Source organism: Camponotus vicinus, unplaced genomic scaffold (genome assembly GCF_025532165.1).
Source record: "Camponotus vicinus isolate PSW18456_S1 unplaced genomic scaffold, iyCamVici1.0 SCAF_6, whole genome shotgun sequence".
Classification (NCBI taxonomy): Eukaryota; Metazoa; Arthropoda; class Insecta; order Hymenoptera; family Formicidae; genus Camponotus; species Camponotus vicinus.
In genome coordinates, this window is record NW_028141978.1 from 5,626,821 (window position 1) to 5,642,405 (window position 15,585).

General features: G+C 31.0%; 1 protein-coding gene across 13 annotated transcripts in view; it reads left to right on the forward strand.

Moving 5' to 3' along the window:
• The window catches only part of Brp (ELKS/RAB6-interacting/CAST family member bruchpilot), a 74,755-nt gene extending 61,265 nt beyond the window's left edge, over positions 1–13,490 (forward strand). For 10 of the 13 annotated variants that reach the window (XM_083102236.1, XM_083102237.1, XM_083102239.1 and 7 more), the window contains 8 exons: positions 1,172–1,429; positions 1,770–1,957; positions 2,101–2,155; positions 3,444–4,359; positions 4,447–5,069; positions 5,309–5,653; positions 5,738–5,928; positions 6,355–13,490. In XM_083102236.1, coding sequence (XP_082958362.1) covers positions 1,172–1,429; positions 1,770–1,957; positions 2,101–2,155; positions 3,444–4,359; positions 4,447–5,069; positions 5,309–5,653; positions 5,738–5,928; positions 6,355–6,430 — 2,652 coding nt within the window. In that variant the 3' untranslated portion in view covers positions 6,431–13,490. Of the gene's footprint in view, positions 1–1,171; positions 1,430–1,769; positions 1,958–2,100; positions 2,156–2,444; positions 4,360–4,446; positions 5,070–5,308; positions 5,654–5,737; positions 5,929–6,354 lie in introns of those variants that run through there. The other 3 variants (XM_083102245.1, XM_083102246.1, XM_083102249.1) reach the window with 1 other exon arrangement.
• Positions 13,491–15,585: the final 2,095 nt, after the last annotated feature.

Consider the following 15,585-nt stretch of genomic DNA (forward strand, 5'->3'; position numbering starts at 1 on the left):
CATTATTATTGGTATCAATATATTATTATTATTATTATTAACTATTATTATCGTTATGGTTGTATTTTTGGTTGCCCGCATCGGCACTGTAATTATTATTGTTATGCGTTGAAGAAAGCGAGCGCATGAGAAAGTGAAAAATAAATAATAGAAATATATAAAAAGAAATTAAGATTGTGAGTGGAAAAAATTAAAGTACTGGTTATTGTTCGCTCGCTTTTTTAATTATTATTATTATTACTATATTTAATCGTATTATTACTGCTGCGTTTATGTCGCGTTAAACATGACAGCAAAAAGTAATCGTGAATACTTTTTATGTTGGATAGCATGCACTGCATCAACGAGATGGGGAAATACCGCTTCACTTTCGAATTTTTCTCATTAATTTCTTGAATTTTCGTATATACATATTTTTCACGTAAGAATTAACGATGTTAGGTAGTTTAAAGTAAATTAATTTTAAAGTGAACGGTATCCTCCTCTCTCTGATTGGTGCACATTTCGAGCATTCGTGCTCATGTAAATATATTTCTCATTGTAGATGTATACATTATCTTATATTCGCCACGTTTTTATCACGATATATTTCTCTGTATGTATATACATCTTGCTGTAATCATTAGAAATGAAAGAGTCTCTGTGTGATGTCGCGTTTGATTCGTTTTATTATTATCATTATTGTTGTTATTATTATTATAATTCACTTATCATGCATTCATAATTTTGTCACGTCGATCATTTGGCCGGCAGAACGCAACACTCTCGATTTTTCCTAAAAATCTACTCTCTCTTCTTTAATCTTTGCAACAACGTGAAATACAAATCACTTGAAAAAAATAAAATTATCGATCAATTTTTATTCTGCGAAAATGAGAAGATCGAGGGTTGGCGTATTAGCCTTTTGCGATCTAATTGCACTTTGGAAATTGGAACTTACACACAAACGAGATATTTATAGGAAAGCACGGTTAAGCCAAAGCGCAAGTAGACACTCGACAATTTTGCATTTTGGAATGGTTATTATCGCTCTTACGGCATATATCAGCTTTTCTTTTTCTCTTTGTCTCGCAATTAATTTTCTGCTAATTAAAAGAAAAAAAAAAGAATAAAACGTGCATGCGACAAAAGTGCGAGGAATACGCTACAATCTATCTCTTTGTAAATGCAGGTGGATTTGCACGAGGCGAACAAGAAACTTCAAGCTGGCGCCGCGAGAGCTGGAGCCGATACTATCCAAGAGAGGAAACAGATGGAAGAACAAAGACGACAATTGGAAGAACAGAGAAGACAGACAGAGGAACGGGCGAAGTCCGTCGATCAGAAAGCTAGGGCGATAGAGGAGAAGGAGAGGACGCTCCAAGGTCTCGACCAAGATCTAAAGAAGAGAAAGGCGAGAATGGACCAACTGGAGCAGCAATTACAAAAGGTGATTGCACACATTCTGGCTGTTCCAATTCTAGCATAGTTATATACATATAATTATTTTAATAATTTATAATCTCGAATAATTTTGGAATAAAATTTACAAAAGCTAATAGCATAAAAATAATAATTTAAGTTACAATACAAACTGTTTCTAGATTTGAGAAAATATGGAAGTGTTAATAAAGAAATGTTTCAATAAATTTTTATTAATATATATAAACATTATTATAATAATATATTATTGATTTCATGTAAAATCTCATGAAACTTCTTATGATTTTTTTATGATTTATCTTATTCTTAGTTTTTCTCTAACAATAAATTTGGTTTGATATGCACAGAGTGGTGGAGCGCCAGACAAGAGATTAGCGGAAATGCAAAAAGCTCTCGAAACAGCCGAGAAAGAGATGGAAAAGGCGAAGGAAGAATCGAGCAGAAGCTCTGCCGAAACCGAAAGGCTATTACAGCTCGTGCAGATGACTCAGGAGGAACAAAATTCCAAGGAGAAACAGATTAGAGAACTTCAAGAGTAAGTACTACATGAAATATGATAATGCAATACAAATATGTTTCGGATAATTATTTTTTACAATATATTATATATATGTAAAGAGAGAAAAAAATTAATTTAAATATGTCACATTATTAATGTTCTTGGTTTTTCTATTGCAGTGCACTCAAAACCGCACAAGCCAAGTTAAAACAAGCTACAACTGCACATCAAGAGGTCAGTATCACTTTATGTTTATTTATTCAATAATATATATGATTAAGAAAAATATTAATTAATTAATTTATACATTAACATATTTTCTCCTTCTACCTATTAACCTATTAATCTATTAATTATTTGTCTTCTGATATTTTCCATGCTGCTTTCGGATGCATACACGACAATCACACACGCTTTATGTATGTACATTGCTTATTTCCTATACATATTTTCATTTGACTTTCCTTCAATATTAACAATACAATAAACAACGAAACAAAAATATGTTGCGTCTTCGAAATAGGCGGGACCCGCCGGTTTCCTAAAAAGCTTGTTCTAAGGTCGATTTTTGTTGGAGACGCCTCTCCTCTGTTCTTTTTAGTACAATTTGCATATTATTAAGCAAGACTATACGAGTATAGATATACGAGAGACTTAAACGAAGGATCAACGTAGATCCGCCGATGGACAAAACCTACGTCGAGACATATAATTATTTTACGTAAAATGCTGCGACCATTGTTAACATATTTAATAATTATAGCGAAAGGATAATAACGATAATAACACAACAATAACTTGACATATAAATATAAATATAAATATAAATATTAAAGATATAAATACAGGTATAAATATACACAGAGTATAAATTATAAATATAAATATTAACGAGATGACGCGAGAAAAGACGACAACGGCAACAATAACGTTAATTAATTATTATTATATCGAAGAAAGACCGAAATATATATATACATATATAAATATATATATATACATACATATGCGTACACACAAGAAACACACACGCGCATTTACCTGTATATATTATTACCTACACGGCCGCGAAAAAATATACGTATGTAGGTGTATATATGTATGCACAGACGTAAATATAAATATAAATACAAGTTTAAATATTCGAGAGAGAAAGAGAGAGCTAAAGAAAAAAAGAGGAAAAGAAAATCAGATGGCAAACGGCAGACGCGAAGAGAAAGAAAACAACAACAAAGAAAAGGAGGACGATAATTCAATGGATAATAATTAAGATATCTCGAGACTTTTTTGCAAAATAAACAGATTGATAACGAGGATCGAGAATTTAACATAATAAATATTTGAAGACGCATATTTTTGCATCCTTCGCACCGATCGATGCACGTACACCACATATACACACACAAAAGCCTGAATTAAAATATCTTCCTCTGTATTTCCTTATTTTTTTATTTTCGTTATCTCCTGTACATTTTGTCATTTTGCCAACAAATGTCGCTTTGGCACACATACCGCACGCTAGTCCAAGGATAACAAGGATGAGTCCTCCTGGCGAGAAGCACTAGAGACGAAGAATCGTACCATATCCAAACTAGAAAAGAAAATAGAGAATCTCCAGCTGGATTACGATAAGTGTAAGGACTTGTTGAGTGACGCGAGCAATATTGAATCCTGGAAGAAAGAGGTAGAAGAGAAAAATCAACGTATTGTACAGCTGGAACAGCAACTGAAAAGCTGTGAGAACTTAAAGAACGATAGAACGAGTAAAAACGTTGAAACGCAGACGAAAACGTGCAAGAATTTTTGTAATCCGGAAATGAAAAATCAGCGAATCGTCGCACTGAAGCGGCAGGTGATTGCCTTGAATCATTCTTTGAAAATTCATGCGAGGAATACGATAAAATCCTCCGAGAAGGATAACAATGATAGGACAAACGAGAAAGTCGAAGAGACCTGGAAGCAGGAAATGGAGATGAAGAATCGACGCATCGTTGAATTAGAACAGGAAATGGCATTGCTGGAAAACCTACTTCGGGAAAACGTGGACGTACAGATACTACGTGACCTCGAGAAAATGATGGACGGAAAGTCTAAACGAATCGAAGAACTAGAAGACGCCATAAAGGAACTCGAGAGTTTTCTCAAGGAGGACGTAAAGGAAATGCGTGATCTGCGTTATCAGACGTCGCTCGACAAAGAGCACATCATGGCGTTAGAAAGATGTATCCAAAAGTACAGTCTCACAAACGCGGGGCTTGACAAAATGAGAATCATAGAATTAGAAGAAATGGTGACCAGCTTGGAGGACTATGTTAAAGAACATGATATTGACGGTCTTAAACGGAAGCTGCAGGATCGGGAGTGCAGAATCGATCAATTAGAAAACCAGATTGTTGACCTGAATAAGAAACTGTCGAGATTCGAGGAAAACCAATCAAGTAAGTAAAATTTTTATAAAAATATATATTGCTATATTTTTTCAATTTTTAACTACATTACTTTTTATTCTTCCGTTTTATTCTTAGTTGGAGATACATCGAAGAAAAGTAACGATAGGATGACCTGGGAGCTAGAAGAAAAACAAAAGCTGAAAGATATGACGCGCATTATTTCTAAAGAAAATAAAAAAATCCAAGAATGCGAACTGCAGATTGTCGAACAGCAAGATAAGAATGTGAAAATGGAGCTGCGAGAGAAAGAAGAAAAAATGAAAGAAATGGAATACGATATTTCAGAAAAGGATAATAAGATACAGAAGTACGAGCAGCAGATCGTCGAACAACAGAACAAGCTTTTGAAAATGGAGAAAGAAATGGCCGAGTTGGAAAAGGAATTGTACATGGTAGAAGACATCGATGTATTAAAAGAGACGATCAGGATAAAAAACGAGAGAGTACAAGAATTAGAAATGGAGGTCAATTCTTTAGAGACTTCACTCGGCGAGAGGATCGATGTTGCAATCGAAGAGCTGATTGCTGTTCTGAAAGAGAAGGAGGAAATAGAAATTCGATTGAAGGAAGATCTCGCAGATAAAGAGCATAAAATAGAGGAGTTGGACGCGGCCCTTCGCCAAAGTATCGCAATTACAGATGAGACCGAGAGAAAATTCAAACACGAAAAAAAGCTTAGGAAGGAAGCAGATCAAAGAGTGAGTTAAGAAAACATTTACACAATTAATACATTATTATTTAATTTTTTTAATCAATTTTTTAGGCATACGTTTGAGTTTATGAGATATAATATCCAGTCATTTCAAATAAAATCTATTCTTCTGTCAAGAAATATTAATAAGTTATAATTTAATTTATTTTTAATTTAATTGATTAATTACTTAGAATACAATGCAATCGTAGAATGCATCTTAAAAAGTTTTTTTTTATTCTTTAGATCGCCGATTTGGAGAAAAAAATCGCAGTTATGCACGCTGCGTCGGCCATGAAATGCATCACGTGCAAACCACTCCTTTATAAAATATTCAAAACCGAAGAGAAGCATCTCCAATCGAATCAGGAAAAGATTAATCTGCAAGAACTACATCAGACAAAATACGATTTTAATTCAGGCCAACAATTTGATCTCGATAGGCGCGAAACCTTGAAACTTGCTCTTTCCGAGAAGGACGCTCATTTAGCTTTGTTGGAACATTCAGGTATTAAAACTCCGACGCAAGCAGATCAGGCAAAAAAATTAAAAGCTGATAAGAAGATACTACTCGATAAACTAAGAGAGGAGGTGATTTGAAAAATCTGACTAAATTCTTTATGCTCATAATATTACTGACGTTAATTGTTGATATTAATATTTAATTATTTTTAGGATGAAAAAAGTATTAATTTCGACTTCAAATTGGAAACAATACCGCAATTAATTGAGAAAATATCCGATGACAACGATAACAATAATAATAATTCCTTTGATGATCGTCCTAGCAAGATCAATTCGTCCAGATTAACTACTATAAATGGCGACAATTCGCCGGTATTACTTACTACAAGTTGCGAGCATTCGTAAGTTGCCAATAATTTTCTTTTTAATGAAAACTTGCAAAATTACGTGAGAAAATAATCAAATTCGAAAGTTTCTCAATAAGATGTAATTAAAGTGTTAGAGAAATGAACAAAGAAAACCACACAAAATCAATATATGAATTTTATATTATTTGTTGGAAGAAGCACAACGTATGACGATAATATTATATAATTAGAATTTTATTCTAATTAATAATATCTACATAATGATTATTTTTACATTAATAATATTTATATTAATTATTATTTTTATAATATTTACGAGAATAATTATGCGAGAGTCTTTATTCAACAATTTAAAACATAAGAATGGAAACTATTATAAATGATTATTACATTTGTAGTGCTTCAAAAATTCATATTTATCACACATATGGTTGATCAAAAGACCGCGATATTTTACAGAACAAAGGCATTGACGGTGTTCGATATCAGAGATGGGGAAGATAAGTCTCAAATTCATCAACAGGATACCAGATAAGTACTTGAGGCCTCTTCTACGGTATTTCGAAGTATCAGTCTCTTCGTTACCTCGATGTTGTCATACGCACACACATTCGCGAACGTAGAGACAGTCTATAGAGCATCCTTAGAAACATAGCGGAAATGAAACCGAAACGAACAACAATTACACACCAACAGTAAAACTACAATATACCATCTATAATAACAACTGTAGCAACAGTCAACACGCCTGCCTCGTTCATTATTCATCATCATCGTCATCTTCTTTGTCATGATTCATTAATCGTTATCCCATCATCCACGTGTCACATCGTACTTGAAGAAATTGGCAGGATCAGAAGCCGCTTCTTCAAACTACTGGTAATTCGAGTCGATTAACATTCGATGGTTTACTATGGATAAAATACGATAATAATAGATGACGTACGATGATTTTGGATGGATTAGCTTGAAGATGTGTTATAAGTGTTTATCTTCTCTCTTTTCAATAACTTCAGCGATATCTAGATCATCGGAGACGTCATAATTTATTATTGTTGCAATAATATATTAAAATATACATATTTGTGCGACTTGTTGTTTATTATATAATTCATTGCAGCGCAAAGATATGAAATCGTTAAAAAAATTGACGATTTGTTAGAAGAGTTTGTTTTATATTTATTTCTCCAATATCCTTTTATATAATTCTATATAAATAAATATATAATTAAATTAGAGCGCTGCAAAGAAATAGATTAGATTAACGATTGAAAGAAACAATAATAAATTCGCATAAATTACAATTCTTTATTTTTTTGGATCTTGATATTTCCAAATATATAATTTATTTTTTTATCTAAATATTTTATGGATGTATAAGAAGATTCACTGGAACAGATATGAGTTTACCATCGACATCTGTTGATAAATAAACTGACATTTTTTGTTTAATTATTTTAATCCTAGTAAAGAAAAGATAAGAAAATTAGAACAGGGAAAAGTTAATAAAAAGTTACATCATGATATATATGTTGCATTCCTAATTAGAAACTAGTTTTATTATTATTATTTTATATTCTTTCCTTTTATTTATTTATTTTAATATTTTCGACAATTAATTGGAAAGTGTATAATTAATTTTAAAACCTCAACATTTTCGAGATTTTGAAAGAGTATTATTTAAAAGATCAAACATTCTTTTAGATATTTAGATTATTTTTTAATATATTATCTGGAATGTTATATGAAATTATTGCAACCGATACGTTAACCGCAAAAACATACAAGAAGATACGTCGCTATAAATATTACAGCAATTTGCAGGATCAAAGTGCGTTCCGCAAAAGATTGCAAGGAATCAAGAAAACGTGGCCGAGGCACTAAAAAGTTTGTTGTAAATAATACTTATGTTTTTTTCTTTCATTTGTACGATTGTCCCGATCATCGAGAATAATTCTTCTTGAACCTCCATTTAAAAGATTTATATCCTCTCCCAGAGTACGCTCTGTAGCATAGGTACCTCGTGTACATGCATATCTGACTGAATGAAATCTGCATGTATTTGAAACTGTCCGGATACTCGAGAGTGTACTATTACTATGTATATATATGTGATACATTGTATTCTATGAGGACAACAGATCGTAATAAGATATCGCAGAAAAGAATTGATAATCTAAATCTCGATCTTAAACGAATAAATAGGCAGTCCGTTAAAAGTGTTAAAAAAATTGTGACAGTCTGAATCATTTAATGAAAAACCTTGCTCCTGTTACACTAAGTTAGAGCAAGATATGTCATCATCGTGTATAGATCGTGTACATTTGCGACAAAGTGCATTAAGAAATAACGATGAGGTATCGATCGCTTATAAGCTTACTGACATAATTAAACATGCACGATGCGATATTTTATTATGTTTTCTTTTTCTTCTTATGCGATTAATCGATTGATTACCGTCAAAACTTGATATAAACGAGATGTTTTAAAGATGACGACGTATTTGGAGACAAAAGCTGGCGAGCGACCTGAAATGATACAACATTGCAACATTTTCGAATGTCCAATAAATAATTGCTTTTTTGTGGAAGCTCTAACGCGATGATAAAGTATCAAAGTAGAGACAAATAATGGAGAGAAATTCCGTCGAATAACAAATTCTACGATCGTTCGATCTCGCTCGCCGCTAATATTATCGCGTCTGCCATCGCGGTGAGTTGATTACGAAATGTTGAAAGTGTAAAATTTTATCGTTAATACTTGAAGATATCTTTTGTGTGAATTCCACGGGTATACGACAGCACTTCTCTCGTTGCTAGTTTACCCATTTCCTATTCATTAACTCCGACGCCTCTGCGCATCTCGACGAAATATCTACAAACCACTAGATCTAAAAAAAAGACTTATTAACTCGACTCTAATATATTTAAACATTAGGACATCTATAAGCTGGAATCAAAGTGCGTATATTTTGCGCGACGTAAATATTTATTGGAGCAAAGTATCGTGAGCTATAAAATGTATCCAAAAATCGGATAAAAATGTAATATTACTGTTTTATTTCAATATTTTTTTAAATCAATAACTCTAAAAGTATTTATCGATTTTTCGTAATTTTTTTTATTAATAGTCATATTTAATTCGTAAAATTTAATAATTAAATCTTTTAAAATTTAATTTAATTATATTTTCTTGGAAAATAATTATATTCATCACGATACTTGGCTGCAATTTATGTCTGAAGGATGATTATGTCGCCGCAATTGAAACAACTTCCTCTCTTACTTCTGTCCTCTAATCTCAAATAAATAGACGTACAGATGAAATAGTCTCAATATTACTAGAGCAATGAGAAAAGTAAAGTAAGAATCTCGTGAAAGAAATATATTTCTGTTAAATTTATGAATGTTCAAGAGAATCAAATATACAGACAATCTAATAATTGACATATTAATAATTGTTTGGACCACCTAAATATTATTTATCTGGAATTTTTTATATTTTTATAAAGATGTTAGACACAAATAGTGAAATTTTATTAACGACATAAAAGATGTTATTAAAAATTTAATTTTTACGAAAAAGATAGCACTGGAGTTATTTAATTTTTGCTGCCTGCAACTATTTACATTTTGTAATTTTCCAATTGAATTGCTGTTATTGCTGATCTACATATGTATATAAAATGAAGAACGTAATATGATTGTTAAATATCTTTTTTGCATCAAACGAATCAAGAGATCGAAGATGAGGTGGAGAGGAAGGAAGATGGGAGAGAAATAAAAAGAAACAATTAGTTAATGTGTGCCACCGTCATATCAAGCCTATATCATCGTGTTACATCATATATAGCTAACTAAGCAGAAAAAAAATAATATTATCGTTAATTAACACAATTGTTAACAGGAATAAATGTTTAATGTATGAATGTGTTACGCGCATCTGACAAGAAAATCTCCATTTTTTAAAAAAACTGAAAACATTTTATTTGTTCAAAACGTGGAATTTTTTATTCTTGAAGATTGCAATATATATAATCCCAAATATTTATCTCACTTTTATGGTATATATCGAATATTTTACAAGTTTTATTTAATTTTCATTAATGTTGTATATGAATTGAATTTAAGATATTAATTCTTTAATGTGCATAATTCAATAATAATTTGAATTTTGCAATTTTCGTTTCGCGAAAAGCTACGATGAATGCATGGATGTATGCACGAACGAAAGAATGACAGATATAGACAAAGTATCAGATCGAATTTCTTGTTGACTTATTAGATTCTTACTTATTAGATACTAACGTAATATAATATAATAGTAATGTATTATCCGATCACACACACTCCACGAGTTTCTTTCGATACAATCGATGTCATAGTCTTTGTCCGCATCCAAAAGATGAAAAGAGTTCGAGTGAGAGAACGAACGAGAGGGAGGATGCGATTGATTTTCGCAACAGATCGCGCCTAAAATCGTTAGAAGCATTATAATAATCGATAATGTAATAAGCACTCGTTAAACTTTAGGCCCGATTTTACTTAACAACAATCGTCGTCACTTGATTCTCTCATCCACAATTTAAAGACATCGCGCTGTCATTTCCATCAACGAATTATATCTTTAAATAACATGTAATTTGTTCGGAGAAACAATATTAAATATTTATATTAAATATTTACTTTCTCTCTCATGCCTAAAATCATTTTTCAAAATAATCAGTCAAAAAAATACTTAATGTAAATTATGATAGATCTTTCGCTATGTAAATCACCCATCGGGTATTATTCAGATCCTCCTCCCCTCGAATCTCACCGTTTATAAGGCACTCAAGGCGATCCTAAAGCGAGACTGCAGAGTGAGACGAGAGTGAGAGGTTGAGTAAAAGAAAGCTAAAGAAAAGCGGTCTTGATATTATTTTTTGACTCGTGATTGTTAAGTGTCCACGATAAAAAAATACTAAAAAAAAAAGTACGATTTTTATGTGAATATTATAAGGAAAATCGTACTGGCGTTATCGCAACCCTTATTGGATGCTGCTTCGAGATAAAAAGAAAATAAAATTCTGAACACAATATGATTTAACAGAAATCAAGATTCGCGATAAAAATCAAAAGATAATTACATGTATCAAAATATTTAATTCTTTAAAAATCAAGTACAGTAAATATCGAAGCTTTTCATCTTTATTGTCGCTTTTCTTTATTGCTGATAATCGTTTGCATTGCAGAAAATTGAATTTCCTCATTCAAAAGGATGCATCAGCATCTGATAAGACTCGATACCCGGTACGACATGATTCCAAGCCACTCCTTTTCTATTCTCCAATTTCTACGTGTTTAATCGCTAAGTGAACAATTGATGACAAATTTAACGAAGAAGAAACGCGCGAGGGAGAACGCTTCGATTAAATTATTGTGTAATATTAATAATCTCGAAGAAAAGTCGACGCAATACAACTTTCGATCGCGTGTATATATCTAAGCGGATGATAATAATATGCGACAACGCAGAAGTATAAGTCGCAAAAGAGTGTGTAACAAGTGTGCATTGAGTGAAAGAAAGGGAGAGAAAGTGGAAGAAAAAGGAAAGAAGAATACGAGTGAGATAACTTCTGTTTTGTCTAGTCCTTGCGACGCTAATTAATTATGCGTCGCGTATATCTGGAGCAAGTATTGTTAATTCGCCGAAAATCGCCGAAAATCGCCCCAAGAAATTGCTCTCATGTTCATTTTTTTATGATTTTTTCTCGCGATTCGGTGATTTCCGGTCACAGGTAGGAGAATTAATGATTATAAATGAGAAAGAGAGAAAGAGAGAGAGAGGTACTGATAGATTGTGGACTGGAAGAGTGCGACGAATCTAAAAATAAGATTTATCAAAGTAAGTTAAGAAATAAGCTAATTAAAGTAATAGTTTAAAGTACATTGTTGCAACTGCCATGCTGTGTGCCATTATATAATGAGTCACGTTTGTCGTAAAAAGCAAAAAGAACAAAAAAAAAAGAAGAAGATATATGAAGCGAAATACTTGTGTGCGCGTTCTCGTCTGAAACTTTTTAGTTATATCGCTTTGAAATCGTTGGATTTACACCGTCGTCCTCGCGTTAAATTCCTCTTGATGTAATGCAACACATTTATCATACAATTTCTCGAAATGATAATTTTAGTAAATAACATAAGTACAGAGAGAGGAGAAGTAATATATATACATATAGAGTTTAAGTAAAACGTAACGAAGAAAGACGTACCTTTTTTTAATATGTACCAATTTAGCTTTGCAGATATAATTTTACAGATAAAATGCATCACACTCGGCTGGAAAGTACGTCGAAGGACAACGGAGTAAAAAGAATCCCCGACAGCAGATATCGCGAACGAATTCGCTCGAGCTCGCGGTATTCGCGTGCACCTGCTTGCGCGGATCGATGTGCATCGTAATAAATATTGTAATTAACGTCAATACGCGCGAAGCACGTGCACGATGCGCTTCGCACTTTTGCGTTCTTCTTCACGATTTACGAATAAAAAAGTCCTGAAATAAAATTCAAGACGGAATTTGGTGCGACGATCCGTTTCTACGATGACGACACGATTGCTGGAAGAATTTTGCTTTAAAAATGCATCCTGCGAACACTTTCCTTGAATATAGATACTCCGATTGACGTGGTGATTACGAGAGATAAATCGTTGAATCGCAAAAATTTTCTTGTATAGGATATAAATATATTATATACATATATACATATAATATCTGTTAATAATAATAATTTATTGCGCGCTATAGAGATATCGTTTCATTATTAGTGTTATGTGGAAGATTTATCGATGTTGTTATTATATAACAGTTGTCTTCTTTTGATAATCGCAGTTTTATGTAATTACCTCGTCTATCGTTTTTAGTACGCAGGATACTGATAGTGTCGTTATATTTTATGATGCAAATATGAAATACTTTTTTAATTTTTACAAATCATTTATGTTAATTATCAAATTATTTTACATTTTGTACAAATTTAACATAATTTTTGATATATATTTGGTATATATAAGATATAATTTTTTAGAATTTATATTTTAATACACGTATTAAATGTTCTATTTTTAAATAAATGTAAATTTCAACATATAAGTTAAAAAAAATGTATATTTTATAAATTAGAGGGAATATTCGTTTTATTTTTACAATGCACAAATGCAAATAATTAAAAATATAAAAATATTTTATGTTCAGTAAATTTTGATGACTTAATATATAGCAATTTGTCACGTAGCAACGGATCACCGTAACAGCACGAGCCGATTTCGTGTAACGCGATGTCTTACAATAGCGAGTATAATCCACTCTCGCTCGTAGTTGGCGATCGATGGTTTAAGGCAAATAAAAGGATTACTAATTGTAAGTAATCATGCGAATAAACCAAATGAGATGACGTCGACCCATCATAGATTCAAGCACAATAAGGACTAGTAGGGCCAGGCACAATAAAATTCGGCCGTCATGTTGTAGGCAGCGATCTGTTAGAGCGGACAAGTCGTATAAGTATCTAATATATAGCGAGACTATTAAATAAACACATATTGTCTATTGTCCGACGAGTGTATTTATTGTTGACGCTGATCGTTCCCTTCTGCAAGTTTTGAGCAATCCGATACTGAATTGAATAAATATCTCACAGACGAAAGACTAATTTTTACTTTATTAATTCCTTAGTATCTTCATTCCTGAACATATCTAATTTAATTTTGTATAATTATCGACGAAATATTGTTAGAGATAGCCAATCTTACAAGTACTCACGTAATTTGAAAAATTAGGTGCATGCACTTTAAGAAAAAGAAAAAAAAAAGTATATATATATATCTTCTCTACAGGAAGATTTGTGGAAAGAAAAATCTATTGAACTAGATTACGAACAGGACGAAGTAAATGCTAACGATTCAACAATGATACATTTTACATTTCCCTTGCCGAAATATCTTTTATGAATACTTATAACATATTATATTATATATGTGAAAAAATGTTTACGCTATATATATATATATATGATAAAATAATAAATCAATTATAGAAACTGGTAAATTGTGTTTCCTATTTTTATATTCGTTTTATTTTTACAATTTTATCTTAAAGACTCTCATCCTTTAAATTAAAATGGAAAAATGTTTTTTATCTTAAAAGATAAAATCTTAAAATTAAAGCGTTTGCAGTTTAAGCCGTAATGTAAAAAGAAAATTCGTTAATTCTGGACACCCTATGTCTAAACACATATAAAAAAAGAAAGAAAAAGAGAGAAAGATATGATCCAGAAAGTTTATTTACATTTTAAATAGTCATGTTCTCTATCTCTAAATATCGAGTTGTTAGTTTCCGATCATCTCTCGAAGTAATAAGATCACGGTGGTAAGATTATAGATATATTTCTATCATTAACAACTTCTAGTGATAAATAATTAGATAATTACGATAATTATTACAAAAAATTATATTCTAATCAATATACAATTTAACTATATTTAAGTGAATCACATTGAAACAGAACACTCATATGTATACATCTCTTTAAAGATAAAGGAATATCTATATAGAATATAATTTAATTACTTCTAAACAACACAACAGTATTTTTTCAAAATTAATTTACTTCAAGTCGAGGTAATTAATAGACGACAATAATATATAAGATTATGTCATTGCACAATATCATATTGATTTTAAATTCGAAAGAAAAGTAATTAAAAATGAGATATATGTTTAAAGTTATATCACATATTTGCTTTATGTTAAATATTATATAATATTAAAGATATTCAATGCTGTCTATAAATCTTGTATTCTATAATTATATTCTATATATTCCTAGTTTATGTAATGTATGTGGATATATTTCATAACATATAAATATCTAATATTCAGTGAACGAGCAACGAATAATTTACAAATAATGCCAATCTTCGTTGTTGCAGTATATACAATATATCATAATTGTCAAGATAGAACAAAAGATTAATTAGTGATTCAATTCGCAATCAGTTCAATTTATTCATGTGTATAAAAGAGAAATAATATACACCAAAAAATCTTAACAGCATAAAAATGTTAAAAAGCTTCTACCTAAAAATCGATAGATCATCTTTAAATCTTTGTTTAGATGCCTTATAGAGATGTCCAAAAAAATTCAAATAAATTTAATTTCTTTCGTTGCTCGTTCCGGTTAATAAAAATATAAACATCTTACGCCTTTGTATACCGCGTAAGATGTTTATATTTTTATTAACCGGAACGAGCAACGAAAGAAATTAAATTTGCAAACATCAACATTATGTAATACATTTAAATTTGTCTTAATGCCAATTACAATATGCAAGATATAGAAATACATGATTCTTCAAAATTATTTAAATTATGTTCTTCACATATTTTATTTTCGAAAGAAGTATTCTTAAATGTTCTATTGTCTTTGATAAAATTCACTCTGATTCTGTCTATTCAAATAGATACTATTTTCCAATTCAAATTTACTTTTCAAAAAAATTAATTCCTTTTTATGCAGAATTAGTAACAACTAATAAAAAACACACTGTATTTTTTTATACTCGTACTTTCTTTATGTAATAATTATGATAAAAATATTTTTTCGCTCTTTTACATCTTATTTATTATTCGTTTTTTGACGAAGAAAAT